Consider the following 25,004-nt stretch of genomic DNA (forward strand, 5'->3'; position numbering starts at 1 on the left):
ATTTTATTGTTCTATACCCCAAACAAAAATGTTATGATACAATTGATAGAACATAAGACAAGACATAACGTCGTAAGGAGAAGACAACTTTACGAACATGAAATGTGGAGGAACTACTAAAACAACCTAAAAACAAAATCTTTGAAGGCAAGGAGTGGGACGTAAAGAAAAAGAGAGCATAAATGCGTGCAGTCTAGGCAATGTACCCTTGTATTAAGAATGAGAACAAGATATCATCAGGTAGGCCCTATCATTTTATATCTTATATTTATGTCCGATGTTTTTACACCAAGATGTGAAAATGCTAATCCATTTGACTGCTTGAAGTATGAATAAATATGGTCTATGACAGTATGATACAGTAACATTTACTGTTATGTTATCACTGTCTATTTTGTGTTTGTATAATTTTTTTTTTCTTTAACGCATTTTACTGATCATGGTTGGTCATAGTTACCATTGCTGTTATTACTCCCTCTCTCCCTCTCTCTGTGTATGTATGTATGTGTGTGTGTGTGTGTGTGTGTGTGTGTGTGTTTGTGTGTTTAATTATTTTACTCTTGTGATACCCAGAACAAAGTTTAGACAATCATCGTTTAGTAACATAAATACGAAAATCTGAAGGAAAAAAAAAAACGATTGAAAAGAATCATGACAAACAATAACACAAGTTATGCTAATAGATATGGGACATATTTAATTTAAGATTCCTTCAAACACTTCTCTCAGTCACTAGTTATCACCCAATGGAAGTCATGGACAAACTTAAAAAAAAAATGAATCATGGATTCAGTCATCATAACGTTTCTCTATGATTGATAGGTTGTTGTTGTTGTTGTTGTTGTTGTTGTTTTTTGAGGGGGTGGGTAAGGTTATTGTTATTCAATTCTGACAACTGAATAACAAACGCAAACAGAAAAACTGACCAGAATGAATATTATTCATTTTCCACAAATAGATACTATTCATTCTGGTCATTTTTTCTGTTTGCGTTTGTCATTCAATTGTCAGAGAGTATGATGAATGTGGATTTCCCAGCCCACCAGACCGAAAGATGTGCATTCGCCCTCGCAGAATATGACTGCGAAGTCCATGCGTGAGAAACAAAAAACAAACAAAACAAAGTCAAAGGCAGAGCCACAGAAATATTTATTTTTTTTATTTTTTATTTATTTATTTATTTTTTAACAGCACAGAGATTTTACTGTGGTTTAGTCCAAAGAGTATAAAGGTGCACTTATACGCTCTTTTGTGTTCTTTGTATTGTGGAAACTTTGAATAAACTTGAACTTGAACTTGAACTTAGTCCTGAACCAAATAAAAACATGCAGTGCCGTAAACCAAAGAGATTTTCCCCAGTGGTGGGGAGGAGAAAAATCTCTTTGCGTATAGCATGAAACGCGCAGCGCCCTCTTGCGGAAAGAGACAGAAACTTTATCAAGGGTTCTAAGCGTGAGCTGAGGCTGATTAGTTCAGGTAAAAAAAGAGCAAAAAAATGGAGAGTTCTGATATCGAGAAAGAACAACTGCTCCGATATCTTCGAGGAGAAATTCGTTCGAGCAATGGATCCAAGGAGATCAGGTAAAAGTATGATGCGAACTTGTCTTATGACAGTTATGTATTGCTTTGTGCTGTAGTCATTGCCGGTCACAACCGGAAAATGTAGCCGACCAGACCCGGTGCAAGAAGCACGGTGTCCGCTGGCTCGCCTGTCGCGACTAGCTTGCGGGGAGGTGACAAGCAACGACAGGGCTGTGTATATTTACCGCTTATAACTGCTACTTGTGTGCGAATTTGAAGTGAAATTCCAGCTCCATTTTTTTTCCTGTTTCTTATATTTTACGAATTCATGTATAATGAGAACCCTCTCACAATCTGGCATTTTTACTACTATTAAATTTTAGCACTTTCTTTTCCCAACTTCAAAAGAAGGCTGTGTATATTTACCGCTTATAAATGCTACCTTGTGTGCGAATTTGAAGTGAAATTCCAGCTCCATTTTTTTCCTGTTTCTTATATTTTACGAATTCATGTATAATGAGAACCCTCCTCACAATCTGGCATTTTTACTACTATTAAATTTTAGCACCTTTCTTTTCCCAACTTCAAAAGAAGGCTGTGTATATTACCGCTTATAAATGCTACTTGTGTGCGAATTTGAAGTGAAATTCCAGCTCCATTTTTTCCTGTTTCTTATATTTTACGAATTCATGTATAATGAGAACCCTCCTCACAATCTGGAATTTTTACTACTATTAAATTTTAGCACCTTTCTTTTCCCAACTTCAAAAGAAGGCTGTGTATATTTACCGCTTATAAATGCTACCTTGTGTGCGAATTTGAAGTGAAATTCCAGCTCCATTTTTTTCCTGTTTCTTATATTTTACGAATTCATGTATAATGAGAACCCTCCTCACAATCTGGCATTTTTACTATATTAAATTTTAGCACCTTTCTTTTCCCAACTTCAAAAGAAGGCCTGTGTATATTTACCGCTTATAAATGCTACCTTGTGTGCGAATTTGAAGTGAAATTCCAGCTCCATTTTTTCCTGTTTCTTATATTTTACGAATTCATGTATAATGAGAACCCTCCTCACAATCTGGCATTTTTACTACTATTAAATTTTAGCACCTTTCTTTTCCCAACTTCAAAAGAAAGTATGCTTTTGGGGGGAGGGGTGGGGGTCGAGTAAGAAATGCCTGGAGGCTTGAATTACGATGATGATGATGATGATGATGATGCTGCTGCTGCAATGATGATGATTGTGATGATGATGATGATGATTTTGAAACGTACATGTAGCTGATAAGAAGATGATTTTATTCAGAGGATACAAATATTTCATTATAATTAAATTTTTTTTTTGTTCTGGTTCTGGTTCTGGTTCTGCACACAACGCCCTGGTGGGCTATCACGGTACAGTGGTCAAGGACATTTGCAGCAGCAATAATTAAATTTTGAAGTGAGCTTTTTGGGTTATGTTAAACACATCTATATTGGATAGGTCTGCTTTAAACTTGTCAAGGTTGTGGGCCTTCTTCACACTATCTGGTAGTAGGTTCCACTCTGGAATAGTGCGAGGGGGGCGGGGGGGGGGGGGGGGGGGTACAGTAGTAGATTTAATAGTTTGTCTAGACTCCTAGAGTCTAAAAGAAAAAAAAAATGTCATAAATCTTTCTACTCTAACCTTTATCCAAACCCTCACCAAACGTTCGTTAAGTGCCAGTGAAACTGATATATGTATAACATAGACATACGCCTATAAATTATGGTTTACATACGATTCATCTATTTGTTGGGATTAACTACCATTTGCAAGTATCAATTTATGCATTTGTGACCAATTCAATCTCATCTAATTCTTTGTTTGTTTGTTTGTTTGTTTGTGTGGTAGAATTTTGAGCAGAAGGAGTTTAATCTTGATGCTGTAAAACTGGAGAGCACTTCCTCAAATCTTGCTGAGGAGGAGGAAAGAAGAGGAGGAAGAGGAAGAGGAGGAGGAAGAGAAGAGAGAGGAAGACGTTGGGAATGATAATGACGGAAACGTAAAAGAAATGTCGGAACCCAGTACGAGTACTGGTATGTCAGGAGCACAGATATTGCCTTCATTGCTATCAAAATACATGATTTGTACTCATTCTATGCGTTCTAATATTCTTGTGTTTGTTTTGTACAAATATGGTAAATGCAAAATGCAGATTATGTTGCCTTTTTGAATTTACTCACTAAAGGTTTTACAGTTCAAACATAGTCATGTAGATCTAGGTATAACCCTGAGCTGCATACATTTTTTTGTCGAGCCCAGCGGAGGTGAGGGGAAGACTAAGGGATCGCCTGTTGCGTCTGTCCGTCTGTCGTCCCGCGTCCTCGTCAGTCCGTTGTCCGTCCATCTGTTGTCCGTCCATAACACTATACAAAAACTTGAATAACTCTTATTAAGGACTTCAATTTCAATCAAACTTGGAGGGAAGAGTGGATATTCAAAGTTACACATTTTACCAAACATGAAGGTCACCTCAAGGTCAAAGGTCACAGTCAGGGGTCAATGAACTTTAGGGCCCAATGTTAAGTATTTACGGCGCGTTTCGATTATGGCTCATAACTTTTGATGTATATGTCCATTTCTTACCAACTTGGATGGTACTAGTAGATGTCCATTGGGGAGTTGAAGGTCACTACAAGGTCAAAGGTCACAGACAGGTTAACAAACTTTTAGGGCCCAGCGTTAAGTTTTTACGGAATGTTTTGATCATGTAACTTTTGATCCCTATGTCTGTTTGTGACCAGACTTGGATAGTAGATGTCCCTTGGGGAGATGATGGTCATCACAAGGTCAAAGGTCATAGACAGGGGTCAACAACTTTTAGGGCCCAATGTTAAGTTTTTACGGCGCATTTCAATTATGGCTCATAACTTTTGATCCCTATGTCCGTTTGTGACCAAACTTGACTGGTCTATAAATGACCCTTGGGGAGTTGAAGGTCACCACAAGGTCAAGGGTCATAGGCGGGATCAATGAACTTCTGGGAGTTACAAAAACATTATTTCTTCTACGCGAATGGGCGAGACACATTTTGGCACTTTCCTTGTTTTTTTTTAATAAATGTGCCTTCCTGTACGTATGGGGGGGGGGGGGGGGTCCGCTCTGAATTTTGAGGAACCTCACTGGGGTAATGGATTGCAATAATGTCTTGAATAACAGAAGTTTGTGTGTCATTTGTACATAATTATGTGCCATAAACATGGATAATAAATTGTTGAGAAAAGAATCCATGGAAATGAAAACAGAATTGCTCGTGATCACAAAATGCCACAGTTGTAGTTGCTTGTAGATCTAAATATAAAAGTAATTTTCACATTAAAAGACTTGTTTCTCTCCTGTCATTGTATTACGCGCTGATATGATTAAAACTTTATTTATTTTTGTCTTTCTGTGTACAGCAGCGCCATCAAGTGATTCAAAAGGTGATGATGCTGAAGATCTTGGGAAAATGCTAGATTTAGCTGCTTTTACTGAGATGCCAGGTGAGTTAGTTACCTAATACTGAGATTTAAGCATACAGATGCATGCATAGACACATGTTAGTGGACATGTCGCTAATTGTGCATGCGTTTATACATGTACAGTAACTCTTTGTAGAACTTTCTACTCGGCACAGATTTATATCTGTGTTGTATGAAGATACCTCTCTTTCATTAATATTATGAGTAATAATACAAACAAAACAAGAAAAAGCAATAATTGAAGCACTAGTTATCCTGTAAAATTGATTTAAAAAATTAATTTCTGTACACCCCTTTGAAAGTAATAAATATATGTGACCCTGCATCACAAAACCAACAAAAAGTTGCCAGACATGGATTTTTAGTTAAGGACAGATTCTGAATGAGCAGACTCTAAGCTTTAAAAATGAGAAATGATATAACTCAATTCAGATGGACTCCCCTAACCTACCTAAATACTGGAAAGAAAGCACACACTCTGGAAAAGTGTGAACTGAGAAAAGAGGCTCTGAAGTACAGTGTCTATTCAAGCCCTTAATCTTTCACCAAGCCGCACTAGCTGTGCAATGAAAAGGACAAAACACAGGATGTCAACCACCGGAGCAACAACAATGAAGGGATTATCAGATAAAGCTGAAATTGAGCATATTCTATCAACACATTCTGTCCATGATCAATGCCAACTTTCAAAGCAGTAGCATTATCCTTTCAAATTTTATTAGACTTAAAAATGAAGAGTGTACAAAGGATTTCAAGAAATGAAAAGGGGCTTCTAATACACACCTGATCATTCTACTCTCCCCAAAAAAGGGTTGTAGAAAAACTGCGGAAAACACGCTTTCCCATTCGTGTTATGATTGCAAACTAAAGAATGATGTAGAAGAAAGATAGCTCTTTCAGAAAATATGACAAACTCAAGATTGACTTAGTTGACCCATTTCAACTGTTTTGAGTCCTCACGTAAAATCAAGAGGTGCGACTTTTTGTTTGTTTTGTGATGCACGGTCACATATGTACTTCCAAAAATGTTCCATTTCTGTCTGCATTTCACAGCTGAATGAATTGTGCCAATTTAGCTTCTGTTGTAGATCAGAAGAATTTTGAAGTGCCTGAAAGAAAACATGAAAAAGAAGATTATGATAATTTTAATGGTCATTAATTTCATGCAGAATTGGTAGCATAAATGCAAAAATTGCAAGGGTGTAGTCTTGTGGTATTTTCAGAAAAGTGTCATTTTCCATGTCAAATTCTGTAGGTGACTATGCCATGAGCGTTGAGCTGCAGCTGCTGCGAGAATCACGCCGCAAGAAAGGTGGTACAAAACGGGGGCGGCCTTCCAATGGGGGGCGGCCTTCCAATGAGCGTCGGCGGTACTCCAAGGTGCCCAAGTCCCTGCGGGGCCTCATGGGGGAGGCCCACCTGTGCTTCGCCCGCAAGGACCACGAGCAGGCCACCAAGATGTGCATGGAGATTATCCGGCAGGCCCCGCGCAGCGTCGAACCCTTCCAGCTCCTGGGCATGATCTACGAGGATCTCGGAGACATGGAAAAGTCCATACAGGTGCTGTGAGGTCCTGTACAGATCAGAGTCCACCATTCAGTTATTGTAAAACGCAATATTTTTATGGCATAAAATTTTCACGAATTAGAGCCGACGACTTTTTCGCGGCATGAAATTTTCGCGAGATGCCTCTAATATTCAATGCATATATTGTAGAAAACTCTCACATGCATTTTAATTTTGCAAATCTTGGATCTCCCAAAATTAGTGAAATTAAAATGCACACGAACATTCCTCGTTTTACAATATGATAATAAATAACAAATACAGCACTTGTTGTGCGCCATCAATCGAGTGACCTATTCTAAGGCACAAAGGAACCTATCAAGTTACATGCAGTTGTATGTATTAGAATTGAAATGACAAGGGAGGAATAAAGATATTAGGTAGAAACAAATTTGAGAAATATCCAACAGTTCATTTTAGATCTAAGCTGTTGCGAATTTCAGAATAGTGGCTGTTCTGATGACTTGTAGGGATATCCCATATTTGGAAGTAAGATAGGCACAGTGGCATTAGAGTTGACCAAGTTCACTAACACTGTAAAGTCATTAACTTACTTTCATGCATGTTGACAGTAGAGTATATGATGACATGTGTAACCGATGAGTGGCATATAACAAAATTATCCACACTGTTTGACAGGCGGATGTCCAACAATGTAGCAATAATACTCTTTTTTTTTTTTAAAAACAAAATGAGAAAACTAGAAAGGTTTTGAGAAATAAATTATGACTTTGAATCTATATCTCTCGGTAAGTTACACAGAATTATGTAGGAATCACTTATGTTGGTTACAATATAACTTATTCGATTATGCTCTGTTTATGTTGGATAGAGGATGAAATCGAATGTCATGTGAATTTCAGTTACAGGAGAATGTCTTGGCATAATAGTGTAGTTATGAACCATAAATTGTTGGTTAATAATCCACAAAGTCACCTGCTCAGGCGCGGTGGAGCACCCCAATTATCTCGCAGAAATCCATCGGCAGCCGAGCCTCATTTGCATAAAGTAAACAACATGTATTCGCGTAGTTGAGAAAAAGTAAACAACTTCTCAAGCTAATAACAATTTAAGGAAACCTATTTTCGGATTAAAATTTAGTTAGTTTGAATTTGAAAACATGTCCGAATATGCACATATAACATATTAAAGGATTTGACAATAATAAAATGTGAAATTTTAGTGAAAACCTGGCGAGCAAAATTACCAAAAATATGCCTCGAAAATCATCCTAAAATTCACTAAGTGTGATTGCGGAACCAAAGCGCCATTCGAACAAAGTACACCGAAATTTATTTATCTGCTTGCATTTTAAATTTCATACCGTAATATTCCCGGCCATGGTTGTGTCGGAAAAAACAGAAGGTGATGTCAAAAATGACACGAACGCAAAGCGTACAGGTGGGTCCCATGTATGTATAATTGCGTCACTGTAGCGTTGCATGTCACTGTAGCGTTGCATGTCACAGCACACACAACACATTGCTGCATGCAGCGTGTCACTGTAGCGTTGCATGTCACAGCACACACAACGCATTGCTGCATACAGTGTGTCACTGTAGCGTTGCATGTCACAGCACACACAATGCATTGCTGCATGCAGCGTGCGCGGCAGCAGCTCAGCAGTCACCGCCGTGCGACACTCAGCAAAATTGACTGCGTCACATGCAAACCAACAATAAGCACGAAATCCTGAATCTCACGTACCACGCATGCCCAATATTACGGGAAAAGAAATGACGTCATTTTCAAATGTTTGGCTGACTACAATTTTCTATTCCAAACCCTGTAGAAACAAGTTGATTTCTCAAAAAGTACATGTGGAACCAAGCGAAAACTTTCATCATATATGGATTGAGGCCTGATGAACTTATGTTGCCAATTTCGGACACATTGGAGCCCGGCCATAGTCCAGTTGGAAAAAAACAGAGAGCATGTTTTGCGAGAGGTGATCATCAAAAAGTACATGTGGAACCAAGTGAAAACTTTCACCATATATGGATTGAGGCCTGATGAACTTATGTTGCCAATTTCGGACACATTGGAGCCCGGCCATATAGTCCAGGCGCAGCGACCCAGAAAAAATGACTTCGTTCAACCCACCCCGCAGAAAAGGTTTGACTGCATGGGGTGGTCGGTTGGACCCTCTGGAACACCCCTAGGTAGTATGTGATATCAAATTGTGGTATCAATGAAATTTTACAGGCCATTTTAGTTGCGACATGACCATATTCTTCGAGGAAGCGTCTGCGCACACTAAGACTACTACACGTACCACTAGCACTGCTACAGGCGCCAATGCCAGTGGTGCGTGTTATAGTCTTAGCGTACAAAGACTTTTTCCGCGACAAACATCGGTTTTTGCCTACAAACTAGCTTTTCACGCTAAGCTGGGGTCGGTGTAGTGTAGTTTCCAGACGTTTTTATTTCGTCTTTATTTCTCCGAGTTGAAGCAAGCCAAGTGAGAGTGCATACCCAGCGATTGTGACGCCCGAACCGTTTTTTGTGGCAATCATTGAGCATGCACCCTCACTCGGCTTAGCGCAATACAGCGGGCTTCCGCACAATACACAAGCTGTAACTCAGAGAAATAAAGGCGAAATAAAAACAGCTAGAAATTAAGACTAGGGTCGGTAACGCTTGTCGCTATTGGGGCACTGAAAATGACAAAATTATCACAGTTTTTGCATTTATTTCACGAAGGATTCATCGAAACGCCTTAAAACTATATATGTGCATGTTGCTAGAGATGTCAGCAATACAATGGGATACATTGTAAGGTATAATATCGTGCATGGTTACCATGGTAACCGGATGCCTACAGGTGATTGGTAACTCCCAAAAATATCTGGAATTTAGACAGGTTTGTTTCTTTTGCCTTTCGTGCACATCACTCATTGTAGATGAGCTCTACACTGTAAAATTAGTCTGGATAAAAAGGGAAAAGACGCCCAAGATTTTTCCCTCATTCTCTCCTCAGCATTAAAGGGATCGTATAGTTTTGGTTGAGACCTAATTTCAGGTTTCTAACATTTTTTGGTGAGATAATGAGAAACCTCTTATGAAATATGAAAGAGCATGTAATTCTATGAGGAATTCAACGTTTATTTGATGAAAATTGGTTTTGAAATGGCTGAGATATCCAAAAAGAGCGATTTTAATAAAGTGTGGGACCCACACTTTATTACGATTGCTTTGCTTTACTTTGTTTTTGGATGTTTCAGTCATTCCAAACCCGATTTTTATCAAATAAACTTTGAATTCCTCTTAAAATGGTATGTTCTGTACTATATCATCAAAGCGTTTTCTTTGTATCTCGCAAAAAGTTAAAAGCTCGATTCTCATCTCTACCAATACTGTACCATCCCTTTAATTCATTACTGCACGTTTTGAATAAAATTTACATATCATGATATTTCATTTTATTCTATATATATATATATATATATATATATATTACAATAGTTAACGAACACAAAAGTACGCTTAATTCTTTGATGGATAATCCAGCGCACGTGTATATTCCTTCTTTAGAAAGGAATTTATCGGTATTCTTGAATAAACTTCCTTCAAGAACATAAACAATCAATTGCTTTCCTCTGCTCTCTTCCATGATTGTTTTGAATAACCATCGCTCTGTAAATACTCGAAAGAGCTACAAAAGAATATTGGCTTTGCTTTCTGTATTCATCTTATTTTTTAGGGAAATTTGTGTCCACACATTATTAAAAACTATATACATTTGCCTATGCTTTGAAGTCAAATTTGTGTTGAAATTACGACGGATGCAACTGTTTCATGCATTTTACTATTCGAAAATGATATCTTTCTTTCAATGGCCGTTTATTATGCCTTTGCTTACAAATTTTGCTGTAACTTGAGAATGCTTCAAAATATTCTTCACATATACCTGATGTCGTACACTTTATGCAGAAGGAAGGACATGCTTATTGAGTTTTTTGAAATTATGGGCTTTAGTTTTCGAGTTATTGACAACTAAATACTGATTGGATAATACTGGTTGCCATGGCAACAGGGAAAACTTTTTAACGAAAATCAATAAAAAATTGTGTGTGTTTTTTATTGCATCTATAATATAAAAAAAACAAAACAATGTTTGCAGCAGCAGGAGGCATTTTGGGGGTTACCAGTCACCTTTAGGCATCCGGTTACCATGGTAACCATGCACAATATTATAACTTACAATGAATCCCACTGTATGGATGACATCTCTAGCAACATATAGTTTTATGCAGTTTTGATGAATTCTTCATGAAATAAATGCAAAAACTGTGTGAGTTTGTCGTTTTCAGTGCCCCAAATAGCGACAAGCGTTTACCGACCCTAGTCTTAATTTCTAGCCGTTTTTTCGTCTGTATTTCTCTGAGTTGCAGCTTGTGTATTATGCAGAAGCCCGCTGTATATATTGCGCTAAGTGGAGTGGGAGCACACACCCAGTGATTGCGATTCGGTCGTCACAATCACCGGGTATGCGCTCTCACTCGGCTTGCTTGAACTCTTGAAATAAAGATGAAATAAAAACGGCTAGAAACTACACTACACCGAATCCAGCTTGGCGTGAAAAGTTAGTTTGCAGGCAAAACCCTTGTTTATCGAAGAAAAAGTATATGCGCGCTAAGACTACTACACGCAGCACTGGCACTGGCGCCTGTAGCAGTGCTAGTGATGCGTGTAATAGTCTTGGCGTGCGCAGACTCTTTTACGTTTGTTCCAACAAATCATGATGAAAAGTGGCCAGTAAAATTCTACTGACACCACAATTTGGAACCACATACTACCTGGGGATGTTCATAGAGGTCCCATCTACCACCTTGTCTGGTCAAACCTTTTCTGCGGGGAGGGTTGAACGAACTCCTTAATTAAGCCTCTTACAGGAATTAGCGCCTTGACTAATAGTCCAGTCGGAAAAAAACAGAGAGCATGTTTTGCGAGAGGTGATTTTCAAAACGTTTTAATATCTCAAGTTCTAGTGCAGCAAATTTCATAATTTTTTCATCAAAAGGAAGGTTTTTAAAAACTTAGATAGTGTGGGAAGTTTGAGTTTACTAGCGGCACGCATAGCGGCACAAGGAGAACGTAAAGATTTGACTTTTTCATGCACACAGTTTTGGGCAGCCGTGGATGCCCGTTGGAAATTCAAATAGAACGGGGCGATAATGAGATGCAAATTGGGGTGCTCCACCGCGCCTGTGTTGAACGAGTAGAACTGGTAGAACTATTTTTCATTTTTAGTTGACAAAGAGTGGTGTTTATTCTCATGGTTCATCTCCCCCTCCCCCCCCTCCCCCCTCCCCCCCCCCCTCCCCAACAGTTCCAGCTCATTGGTGCACACGTCTCCCCTCGGGACGTGGAACAGTGGCAGCAGCTGGCAGAAACTTGTGTGGAGCAAGGGGATCTGAGGAAAGCCGTCTACTGTTACACAAAAGGTGGGCGTGGCACTAATATGTCCGTCCTTTATTTTTTGCCATTACAGTATATGCCAAATATTTTGCGAGGTTTTTGTTTTCGCGAATTTCGCTAGTCAGGTGCTATTCGCGAAATTAAAGACGCACAAAAATATTGACTCTGATCCCTTTGTGAATGTTACGTACGCATGTACACTTCTCCGTTCATTACGGGACTCCACGATCGCGAATTTAACCACTCGCAAAATCGTCGGGAATTCCCGATTCGCAGAAAATTTAGACTCGCGAAATATATGGCGTATACAGTATTCAGACATTGAGGTGCATTGACAATTCACACATGATTGAATCTTACACTGACATGTCTTGAGCTCTGCTTAGCAACCCAATATGCAAGGTGTGTTTAGCTCTCAATATTAATATATATGCCCTTGTATCTATCTGTCTTATCAGTATCTATATTTCTATCTCTGTATCTCTCTATCTCTCTATCTATTTGTCTGTCTATCTATCTATCTATCTATCTATCCATCTGTCTATTCATCCATCTATCTGTATGTATGTATTTTTTTGTATATTCATCCATCATTCTAGCAATGGTGCCCCTATGTTTATACAATAATGAGTAGGTTAGTTGTTTGTACATTCAAAGGATTATTGGGATAATACCTTTCTCTCTATTTATCTGCCTATTTCTGTCTCAATCCAATTGTGAGTAGGCAACTTGATAGTCCACTCCAGGGAAAAGCTCAAGAATTTGATCCCTGGCAAGAAAAGTAAAGGTCCAGAAACAAGAGACAACATTTGAAACATGCTGGCATATTCACATTAAGACAAGGTGTGTTTATTAATTTCAATATGTCGGGACAGAAGACCCCACATATTGAAATGTTTTGACACACATATACACTGTCATTCAGGAGCAGTTCCGTTAGATTCTGGTATTTTGAGAATAAGCCAGCATCTCCTATATTGCAACATTTTATTTATTTATTTATTTATTTATTTTTTGTTAAGGCAATAAGCCTAGTTTTGAAATATAGCCTCCTTGATCTTTAAAGGGACTGTACAGTTCTGGTTGAGGTGAGGATTTAACTTTTAACGTTTGCGAGATATTCAGAAACCACTCTATGAGATGTTAAAGAGCATACAATTCTAAGGGGAATAAAAAGTTTATTTGATGAAAATCAGTTTTGAAGTGGCTGAGATATCCCAAAACAAGATGAAACAAAGAGATCCTAAAAATAATTGTGGCCTGTCGCCTTTTATCATTATCACTTTTTTGGATATCTCAGCCATTTGAAAACCAATTTTCATCAAATGAATGTTGAATCCTTAAAAATTGCATGCACTTTCATATTTCATAAGAGGTTTCTCATTATCTCACTTAGGAATGTTATAAACTTGAATCCTCACCTCAACCAGTACTGTACAGTCCCTCTAAAACTCGACTGTGGTAAGTTCTAGTGAAGGTAATAGAACTGTCTTGTCACATGTCCCCATCAGCCCTGAGATTTGCCAAGAACAGCGTCCCACTCCTTCATGCCCGTGCCAGCCTCTACACCAAGCTGGGGGAGAACAAGAAAGCCATGGAGTCCTACCAGAACATTGTGAAGGCCCTACCTCCGGACGAGTCCCACAAGTGTCTCCAGCTCGCTAGGGACATTGTGAAGGTTGGTTAGGAATTGACTCTTTTTTTTTTTCACCAGCAGGCTAAACTAACTGAAACTCACAAAAGGAAAAAAGGTAACAATGATAATGACACAGACACACTCACAAAATGAATGACCAAAATGCTAAAATTAAATATCTTATTTACTGATCTTGGTCCAGTTTTGTAGAATTATCTGCAGTTACTGTGAGCTGCAAGAATTGCTTTCACTGGAGTAAGAACTTCAAATTCTAACCGCTCAGTATGGGTTTCCCAGCTGCTGCCACACTAACTGCAATCATTTGCAACTGAAAAATATACAAATGCACACCTCTTTGTCACATGTTGCCTGTGGTCCAAACTCCGCAAAGGAAACAAGTTGTGTGCAACTCTAGCAAGATTTGACAAGATCAATTATGGTATAATATTTAATGCTCATCACCTTATTCATGGCCAGTAGAAAAGCTGAATTGATAGATTACCTGTACCGTTTGGGCAACTTCAATAGCAAGGTTAATCAGAGTGTAAAATCTTTTTATATTCAATAGCCATCAGATAGTTAATGGCTTCTTTATGCTACAAACTTTGTCGGTTCATGGATTCTTCTCTCTCCTTTGCAACTTCATATGAACATTCACTGTAATTCTAGCATTTACTTGGGCAGAAATTCTCACAATTACATTTTTTCCTGTCTCTACGTGAACTGACATATGGAATATTAAATTTCACTGCTTCCATGTACGCAGAATCTGATAAAGAATATTCAGAAGTCATGTTCCATCTGTCCTCGGGGGGCTACAGACATGACAGTATATAATAAACACCTAATATCAAGTGATATCAAATAATGAAAGAACCACAATGATTTACTTGTTTTGTGTCATGGGAAGAGGGAGCACTTCAAATTTTGCCTGTCCCCCTCTCCAGCAAAGAGTGAGCACAGATGCAAATGTACATAATAATGCCTAATTTCAATGCTCCTTGTAGATAACCAAACAAATGATGGGTGTTGATGGGCTTGAAATCTCCATTGTAGCTTTGATAGCGTGTCTATGCCTTGCCCTCTGCAGGCCTGCCACGGCTTTGGGGATACCACCATGGCGATAGAGACGCTGGAGATGATTTTCAGCAAGCATCCTGATCTCATCCACTCAGAAGGTAAAGGCCCCAGTTTTTGCAGTGTATAAACCACCTGCTCACACTGTCTCTCAGAGATTCAGAAGAATTACTTTGTCATAATGAGAGTTTGTAATGCCAAGAATCTTTGTGGTGGTGGAAGTCTGATGTTACTGACATTCAAATTTCTGCATGTCAGTGACATTAAATGAGATGTATTATATCAAGGGCGAATTCTTCTTCTCTTTAAGTCATTATAATTACTTTCACTTTTAAAAAGTGACCAAAACTGTATACTACTGTATATATTGCACTGGAACTGTTTTGCTGGTTGGCAGTGAAGAATCTACTTAGCATGCTCCTTTCATTGTGTTTCTTCCTCTTTTCTTTGAAGTATCAGTACATCCAGAACAATAAAGGTTATCAATTGGGTATAAAGTGTGCTGGTCCTGTAATGATAAAAGTGATGAAAAAAGTATGCATCGCATTGTAACAAGATTGTTTCATCGTCCCAACTCAATCACTGTCCACTCCCCCTTTCCCCATAGATGTCAACAATCTGGCCGAGTTGTACATCTGCAGCCGACAGTACCAGCGAGCCATACAGGTCATGTGTGACCACTGCGGGGTCGGCCTCAAAGTCGCCAACCTTGAAGCCGCCTTCCTAGAAGGGTAAGACGTGTGCTTGTGGAAATAGTCAAATTCGTCCCCGTGCCCACACCACAACATTTCTAAAATCTGTTTGAATTTTCACAGAGTTTCAGTGAGTCATTGTATGTTTGTTTGCTAAATGTTATACAAATCTCTTGGCATTGTTCTGTTGCTGGTGTGCATTCCTGAATATGGCATGCCTGCTAACTATTCATATTTCATAGATATGTTCCTAGTTTTCAATTCAGATATTCTCATATTTTTAAAAGATAGTGCAATTCATGTCAGCTATAACGGGATGGCGAGGGGGCTTCCAAAATAAGAAGAAAAAATTGGTTCATTGGGTAATGCAATGAGTCAGGTGCATCACTATGCCAGTGCATAAATCAACTGTTGTTAAGCATACTGAAGCCCCCCGTTATGGCTGAAAAAGACATTGGCATAAACATATAGTTCCCAAACTGAGCAGGTCTATAGAAGAAACATTCTTCACAGTTGTATTCCTGTAAATGTGAACATTTGCTAATAGTGATGTATGAGAGATGAATGAAAAATCCCTATTTTTGCCGCATACTATTTTCCAGCATTAGAACCTCAGACTTCTCATTTCTCTGGTCAGGTTAGAACCTGAAGATCTGGAGGTGGACATCCCCGACGGCCTCCCCATCGACCTCAGGATCAAGCTGGCCATTTGCCTCATCCACTCCAGACACCTGCTGTCCGTCGCCGCGGTGACGGCGCCCCTCTTTAGCGAATCGCCCGAGCTGATGGGCGACCTGTACCTGGACGTGGCTGAGGCCTACGTTGACATCAGTGAGTGTCCTGAACTCTCCTCATTATTACCTCTGCCAAGGGAGGAGGTTATGTTTTCGTTACTGTTGGTTTGTTTGTTCGTTCGTTAGTTAGTTAGTTTGTCCGTGTGCAAAATAACTCAAAAAGTAGTTAACGGATTGGGATGAAACTTGCAGGAAAGGTTGAGAATGACACAAGTAACAAACAATTAACTTTTGGTAGTGATCCGAGAATTTTGGGGGAATTTATGAAGGATTTTTGATATTTTGGCAGGTAGAGTCAATGAACTTGGGAGTTCAGGCTGCGCATATTTGAGGTTTGCATGCGCGCACTAAAGTGCATGCTCTAGTTTCTGCTAGGGCGAGGCGCGCCGTGCAGATGAGGGTTTTGTGACGTAACAAAGGCGTCTATATTGGGAAATCGGGTGACTTTCAGCACACAATGCTATATAAGTGAGTGGAAATCACTGATATATCTATGGAAGAACAAGATCAGTGGTGGAAATAGCTGCATGCTTGGTGGAGGTCTGCGCTCTCAGAGTGCTTCTCTAGTTTTACATGCAGTGTTTTTCTGTTTGTTTGTTTGTTTTTTTAAGTTTGACTTCATTAATAGTGAACAAAGGAGCTTGACCTCCTTCTTTGCTTCTGTTTCCCCAGTTGTCACATTCAGTGGAGTTTCATTTTCATAATGTTTAAAGGACAAGTCCACCTTCATACACATGTGGATTGAGTGATTGCAGCAATATAAGTAGAACACATCAGTGAAAGTTTAGGGAAAACCGGACAATCCGTTCTAAAGTTGTGAATTATTATGAAGTATCTCCACAATCACTGCTGGATGAGAAGACTACTAGGGTGTATGATGTCACATGCATAGAATGATATAAGGAAAATATAAAGAGAATTTCACAAATTTAAAAAAAGGAACATTTCCTTGACATGTCACATATGTTAATCCATTGAGGATGGACTGATTTTGCTATAGCACGCATTTCCCATAGACACCTGCCCGAGTATTCTCAGGACTCGTCTTTAATGGTTAAGGGTAATATTCCCCCTGCCTTCCAAAAGAGGCAAGTCAAGTGTTCTTTTATTATGCAAGAAAAGTTACAATATGTTGAATTTCTTTTATATTTTCTTTGTATCGGTCTGCTCTTGTGACATCACAATCTGTAGTAGTCTTCTCATCCAGCAGTCACTAAGCAGAAATTTCAAAAATTCATAACTTTTGATTGGATTGTCCAATTTTCCTTAAACTCGCACTGATGTCTTCTACTAATATTCTGCATTCAGTCAATCCTCGTATCTATGGAGGTGGACTTATCCTTTTAGTTAAATATGCTTGCTGGAACAGGCAAACCCTGTGAAAAAAGAAAGAACTTGTTCTTTACAATTAAAAAAACAAGTACAGTTGAACCTCTCTTATCCGGCCTCCCTTTATCCGGATCTCTCTATTATACGGACGCAATCTCGCCGTGATTTTTTTTTTTTTTTTTTTTTTTTTTTAATAATTACAGGAGGAAAGGGGGCTTTCCAACTCCTTGAGAACTCCTACACAAACACACATGAATTACATATTACTTCCAACATTAACATACACCTCTATTTTGGGGTCTGTTACTGAGTGTAACAATGAAAAGGTTGCAGTATACACATTACTACATGTGGTACTACAATGGGCTACATCAGTAGGACCTACATGTTTATGTATATGTACATGTATAAAGCATTGAGTCTCACGTATCCGGCCAAATCCCTTATCCGGATGAGCCCCGGTCCCGACTTGTCCGGATACGAGAGGTTCAACTGTAATATGTTTTCATTACAAGAAGACATATTTGGCAGCTGTGATATTTTTGGTCTTTTTATATGATAAATACTTAATCAAAACAGACATATATGAAAAGATGTATTCAAACTTCAATATGATCTGGAAGATGAGAATAGTGTTGTGAAATGGAATTTCATTTGATATTTTAAATATGTTTTTCCTTGCAGATCACTACAAGGAAGCTAAACCCATCCTTGCAGCTTTATTAGAAGCAAAGAACTACAACTTGGTAAGTGGAAGCATCTAAGCACCCACAAATCACAAACCTTCTAGAGATAGAAAAGGGAAACATGTTTTGTAACTAGCTTGCAAACATAGATATAGTGCTGGTATGTACAAATTTAATTTAATTGTAATGCATGCACCACGGAAAAGGACAGGAATAACATATTTGCCACTTTTATTGCAGAAAACTGAATTGTGTCAGTTTTTTTTTTTCATGATCAGTGGAAAATTTTGAGATGATGATATCTTCAGCTCTCTCATTTGCGTATCACATTAATTGTTGGAGAACTGTTTTGAAAAAATTAGCAAAGCTTCACAATTTCCTAACTTTCTTGATTTGTATCCAATTGTGATCAAATTTTACGCTTTCTTTTCAGACCAACGTTAAACTGGTCTGGAATTCCCCTTTGTAAAAAATTGTGTCATAAAGTTAAGCTACGTAATGTCATGCATGCCGCTTCTGCCCCTAGCCTGCGGTATGGCTGCGTTATGCTGAGTGTCTGAACTCCATGGGCGAGCTGGCCGAGTCCAGTCAAGCATACAAGGAGGTGCTGAAACAGGTGCCCAGACACCTGGACGCCCGACTGGCCTTGGCCGCCATCGAGCAGCAGCTGGGACGAGGGGAGTCAGCTCTGCAAGCCTTGACGCTAGGTGAGGTTGCCTTGCATGCCTTTCGTGGTAGAATGTCGCAGGATTTCATCAACAACAACTACAAAAAAAAAAAAAAAACAGTGAAAAGGGAAGGGGGCATCTGTTTTGTCAGAGAGAATTTGAGTCAGAAAAGGGTTCATTAATGACTTTTGTGGATGAAACATGGAGTCCTTCTCCTTGCTCCACACTCTTCTCTGGATTCACAGTCCTTTTTAGGACTATACACACACTCTAGAAAGAATACTCTCGCTTCTTCCTCTCATATCATCTCATTTCCTCTTTCATTCCAACAGTCCTTTTCAGGACTCACACATGGTGAACCGCAAAGCTAGCATATGTTGTGGATGAAACATCATTGCATCACATTGCATCACATTTCTCCGGCATAGTACAAAATGTATCTAACCCTTTCTGTGTCAACAAGTCAAATGTGCACAAATTTTACAAACATATCTATGGACAATACATTACAATACAATTGGATCATTTATATAGCGCTCTCACACAGTCAATGACAGGTTTCACAGCACTTTACAACAAAATTCAGTCACAGATTAGCATCAAAAAGGAAAGTCTTTAATAAGATTCTTCTTGAAGACATCAAGGGATGGGGAAATGCGGACGAACCGAGGTAGATCGTTCCACAATCGCGGTGCAGCCATCACAAAAGCATTGTCCCCCGCTCTACTGTTGGTTTTGGGTACATGGAGTAAGGTTTTATATGCACTCTTGAACATAGTCCAGGTTGAGCAGAACAGTATGGAATGATTAGAGATCTAAGATAAGTAGGAGCTTTCCCTTGAAGACACTTGTACACAATTGTCAAGATCTTGAAAGCAATGCGCTGTGCGACTGGTAGCCAATGTAGCTGCTTCAGCAAGGGGGTGACATGATCCCGCCTGCGGGACATGAAGATGAGTTTTGCCGCACAGGAAATCAATGTGGCACACAGAGGATATATGATGAAGGAAGCTTTTAACACAGCTGAAGTGGAAGGAATATGAATGACCAGCCTTAGGTGGTTAGAGGATGCCATTAGTTTTCAAGAAAGATACAGGAAATGAGAGAAGGTTTTATCTCAGATTGCCATGATGTGCGTAGTGTGTAATTTGAACCAGAAATTGATAGGTGGTGTTTTCACGACACGTTTCATCTTTTATATATTTTGTTTGTATCGTGGGGAGTGGAGAACGGGAGGCTCTGCCTGTTTAAGGTTTCAAACAATGTTTGCACAGTTGGTAAAGGAGAAGGCTCAGTTTAAACCTTTTCAGATGCTTGCAAATCATCACATGTGAAGCTGTTGTTTTAGCAAAAAATTTACATGTGCTGGTCTGATAAGCATTACTGTGTCTCTGGCAAATGTTTGATGGAAGTAATGAAATGTCACACAAATAGTGAATGGTCACGGGTGCGATAGTACAAGATTTTGCACGAGGTGAAAGATAGAGGCGCTCTATTCCATGAGGCAAAGCCGAGTCGAATAGTGCGCCTCATCTTTCACTGAATGCGAATCAAATCTTGTTCTGTTGCATGAGGAAAGACCTACCCTATTTGTTTTATTAAACACCTTGAATGTCAACAGATGTGGTCCATACAGATTTTTTAATCTATCACAGAAAAGGCAACCATTTTCTGAGAAAGGTGAATCAGTAGCTGCACAGTCAGAGTCAGCCATGTACGTATGTATTCGAAACCAATCGGTTGGTTGAAGTTGTTTACAAATAAAAATGAATGACAAAAGTATGCACTCATAAGCGCGCTTGTAATTGTGGAATGCGCATGGCAAATGTTAATTCTATTTGACATCAGAGCCGTGCAATGGAACAAAAACTTCAAGTCAATCGTGAGTTTAACAAGGGAGTCAGTGGAAATTAGCGACGTCAGCCATGCACTATCCATTTTTCCTCAAACAAAATTGCACAGCTGACAGCCACAGCGTGTGATGGAACTTTTCACTGAATGTTATGTGATGGGCAATCAACCAATCGGATAGCTGCATTCTTTTTAGGTGTTGTATAATTGTGGATAAAGTGACCACTGTTCACACTACTGATAGATTGATTGACCCTCTGAGTCTGTCCCGATGTTCTGTGTCCATCCCCAGACCAGACCGAGTACCAAGAAGACCAGGCCCTGTCCAGGCAGGACGTCCAGCTCCTGTTCCGGCAGAGCACCCTGCTCCACACCCAGGGCCACGACAGGGAGTTCCTGGAGAAGGGCCTCAACCTGATCTCCAAGTACCTACAGAAGGACCAGGAAGGTAGACTGAGTTTGGCTACTTAGCCATCTTGGCTATTTCTAAAAAATTGTCATTATTATTACTATTATTTTTTAGCTGGTCTAGGTTAGTTAAGGGGCCGACTGTATATTAAAGACATATATTATAGATAGTGGATGTAATTTTTTTTTGTGAATCAAGACTTTGGACAATTTTGCGAGTAGTTGAGTATGTGATTGTGGAGTACTGTTGTGAAGAGAGAAATGTATGTGTGCACTTTGCATCCATGTTGAGATCAGAGTGAATCATTTGGCATGTTGTTATATCCGCAAACAGCACCTGACTCACGAAATTTTTGAAGTATACAGTAACCCCCGGCCTCATGATTGGGGAGGAATCAGGAAGATACCCCCCCCCTCCCATAAATGATTCTGGTATTAATGGTTTGTCAGTTTTAGTTTGTTTTCCAGAAAAAGGAGGGGAAGTGCTGTACTTCCATTTTCCGTTGGTGTTGTGTTTCATCTTCATGAAGACGACTGTTTTACCCCAAAACGAATATGTATTTTAGATATTGCAAACAATCTCTCCAACTCACCTACTGCGTTCTGGTCCCATCTATCAGTCTGTATGTTATTTTTTTTTTTCAATACCGCTGATAACTCTGACACACGCACAAAGAGACACATATTATGCAAGGGGTGTTTCTAAGAGCAGTTCGGAGAGGTACAATTCCGATTTGTCTGTTCCTCTGCTTTGGTCAGATTACGCCAACTTCAGCGTGGTGTCCAAGTCCGAGTGGTTCGGCCTGATCCAGAAGCTGTGCCACTCTCTTGGTGCAGCGAAGAGATGCGGAGATGCCCAGGACATCATCAGCAAAACTCTGGACTCCAACCTCTTTGAGAAAGAGGGCGACAAACAAAAGGTGGGTGGAAGCTCGTTCATCCAAGGAGTAGTTCCATTTCGTATTGAAGATGGCTGTGATAGAGAAATAAAACAAGGAAATATCAGAAGTTCATCAAAATCAGACCCCCCCCCAAAAAAAAAAAAGAAAAAAAAAAAGAAAAAGGAAGAAAGTCATGGAAATTTAATGTGTGTAATTGAATGTTTTCACAAAGCAGTGATATTGTTCAATGTAGTCAATTTGAACTGTAGTTGTATTTAACTTGAAGGCCATCAGAACATTGAACAGAAGTAAGTAAATATTGTTATGGTGGCAATCTCCTAATAATCCATGTTTCACCAAGGGAGGTATGAGTGATAATTATTCTTTTTCCTATTATTATTTTTGTTATTTTGTTTTATACTATGAATTATATATTATATATCACGTATCATGTATATTGTATATTTTCCCCCCAATCTAATCTTTTCAGAAACTGAAATTTATGCTCATCTGCGCAGCATTCCTCAATGGTAACTATGACAAAGCCTTCAACAACATCAGGGACTTTGTCACTAAGGTGAGAAATTGTCTTTTAAATGTCCTTAAAAAAAGATTCCTTCACATTTTGATCAAAAAATTACAAAGAAAAATCAACATATTTTCATTTTTCTCGCATAATAAAAGAACACTTGACTTGCCTCTTTCAGAAGGCATTGGGAATAATATAACCCTTAACACACATCAGTGACAAGTCGAGGAAATGTGCACTTACCTAGAATAAAAATACCAGTAAAATTTTGTGAAATTCTCTTCATAGTTTCCCCATGTCGTTCTCCCCATGTGACATCATGCACTGTAGTAGTCTTCTCATCCAGCAGTGACTGCGCAGATACTTTAAAAATTTATAACTTTTGAACGGACTGTCTGATTTTCCCCAAACTCTCACTGATGTCTTCTACTGATATTGCTGCATTCACTCGATCCATATATATAAAGGTGGACTTGTCCTTTAATAGTCTACACTTCCTCTTCCTTGACTTTTGTTGTTCCAAATATATCAGTTGTGAGGTGGTGGTATGAGATGGTATACTAGGCCTATGGAAACCAAGAACCAAGAGTTTACCTGGCTCTCGTCTTATCCAATAAAAAAAAAAAATGAATTATGACCTTGTGGGGATAATCATTTTTACAAAGGAGAGCCCATTTTGAGATAGCACAGAATTTTCTGTAAGGAATAATTGCCGGATTAGCTTAATCACCATCTGCACAGCAACCATCTCTTCTAGTGTCTGATTCCCCTTAATTTTGTATGATTTTCCACATGCCAAAAGATTTTTTTTTTCTAACCTTGTCTCATGTTTTTATTTGATGATAGTAATAGGAGTACTAGTAATGTACTATTACTACTACTGCTGCTGCTGCTGCTACTACTACTACTACTAATCATGATAATGATAATAATTATGACAATAATAACAATGATGGATTTTCTTTAATTATGTCTCCTAACAAATTAAATTTGTAAGATCGCAACTGCTGATCCGTAATTTAACAAACATGTTGGAGAAGAGGGAACCACAGGACTTGAACCTGTCATCTACAACCTCCCCCCCCCCTCTACTTAATTTTCTCTTGCTTTCAATTATAGCAATGATATTGATAATGATAATGAACTAATGATAATTCTACTGCTGCTACTAACAATTCGAAAGTTGTGTGGCTGAGCCTTGTGATTTCAGAACAAATACTAGAGACCTACTTTCAAGACACTGTCTATGTGGCATTATATAATATTTTGGGGTTTCGTTATGTATTGTTTTCATGATTCCCTTCCCAGGGTGGGGATAAGACGAACCTGATGAATTTGTTCAGCTTGATCGTCACCAACAGTGTCGGCACCAGACATCACAGATTTTGTCTGAGACTCACGATTAGGGTGAGTCAAGTCCGATCAGTTCGAATCAAGTTTAACCCGTCTAGGATGAGTAGATATTTCTATGACATGCAATTTCCATAGACACCTGCCCAAGTATTCAACATGTTAAGAGATGATTTACCTTGTTTTGTAAAGTAACATCCACAAATACCAGACAGGAAGAAACCAGGGCACCATTTCATGAAAGTTGTCCGCACTGACAACTACCATAGCATCAGTCAGTAACCAGAGCTTCTCAACCAATGAAAACCAAAGTTTTTTTTTACTGAAATTGTCAGCGACTGACAACTTGTAGGGCTGACAACTTTCACGAAACGGTGCCCAGGGATGAGTGCATGCTTGGAGATTGACCTGTGCATCCCATATGAAGTCAATATTGCCATTTAGCAGACAGACACTCAGGAATACATGGAACATGAATGGACTATTTTGTCATATTGAAAATTAATTCACAGAATGTTAACAGACATATTTAAAATCTCCAGCTTTACACAAGCTATCCCAGTTCTAATGTAGCTGCCATCTTGTGTACCTTTAATGAGGGAGCCCCACGAAATGGCTCCCCCACCTCCAACCTCCCCTCCCCTCCCCAAAAAGAAATCAAGGTCCAGATATCATGTAATGCTATTTGTGAACGAGACTTGTAATTTCCAAAATCTTCAATCTGACATCCATTGCATGGCATTTCCATTTGTAGCAGTAGTTATGTGATTGTATATCAGGCCAAGAGATAATGTGGAATTGTCTTGATCTTCCACGGCAGCTTTACTCAGACAGTCAAGCCCTTTCTGTGATCAACGGACACAATGCTCTTCACACCAGCAGCTACAAACATGCCATTGGTAAGTGATTACTCACCAGCACGACCGATATTAAAGTCATGCCTTCGTTGAATATGAATATGCTTGTATGCTACTTCTTAAATCTATGAATTGGTTCCGAAAAACCCATCTAGATGGAAAAATTGCCAGACGAGGAGACCTTACGCATAGTGCTTAAGAATAAAGAACTTTGGTTTTTGTAGATTTTTCCTAAACTTTTGGTGGTGGTAT

General features: G+C 39.0%; 1 protein-coding gene across 1 annotated transcript in view; it reads left to right on the forward strand.

Moving 5' to 3' along the window:
• Window positions 1–1,495: 1,495 nt before the first annotated feature.
• LOC140236440 (general transcription factor 3C polypeptide 3-like) overlaps window positions 1,496–25,004 on the forward strand; it is a 56,884-nt gene continuing 33,375 nt past the window's right edge. The window contains 18 exon segments of the mRNA XM_072316364.1: window positions 1,496–1,550; window positions 1,553–1,581; window positions 1,638–1,756; window positions 3,470–3,582; window positions 4,945–5,028; window positions 6,263–6,567; window positions 11,906–12,020; window positions 13,506–13,672; window positions 14,721–14,808; window positions 15,315–15,426; window positions 16,034–16,230; window positions 18,207–18,268; window positions 18,735–18,915; window positions 21,020–21,175; window positions 21,895–22,055; window positions 22,507–22,593; window positions 23,854–23,952; window positions 24,716–24,794. Coding sequence (XP_072172465.1) covers window positions 1,496–1,550; window positions 1,553–1,581; window positions 1,638–1,756; window positions 3,470–3,582; window positions 4,945–5,028; window positions 6,263–6,567; window positions 11,906–12,020; window positions 13,506–13,672; window positions 14,721–14,808; window positions 15,315–15,426; window positions 16,034–16,230; window positions 18,207–18,268; window positions 18,735–18,915; window positions 21,020–21,175; window positions 21,895–22,055; window positions 22,507–22,593; window positions 23,854–23,952; window positions 24,716–24,794 — 2,209 coding nt within the window.

The sequence above is a fragment of the Diadema setosum genome, chromosome 13 (assembly GCF_964275005.1).
Source record: "Diadema setosum chromosome 13, eeDiaSeto1, whole genome shotgun sequence".
Classification (NCBI taxonomy): domain Eukaryota; kingdom Metazoa; phylum Echinodermata; class Echinoidea; order Diadematoida; family Diadematidae; genus Diadema; species Diadema setosum.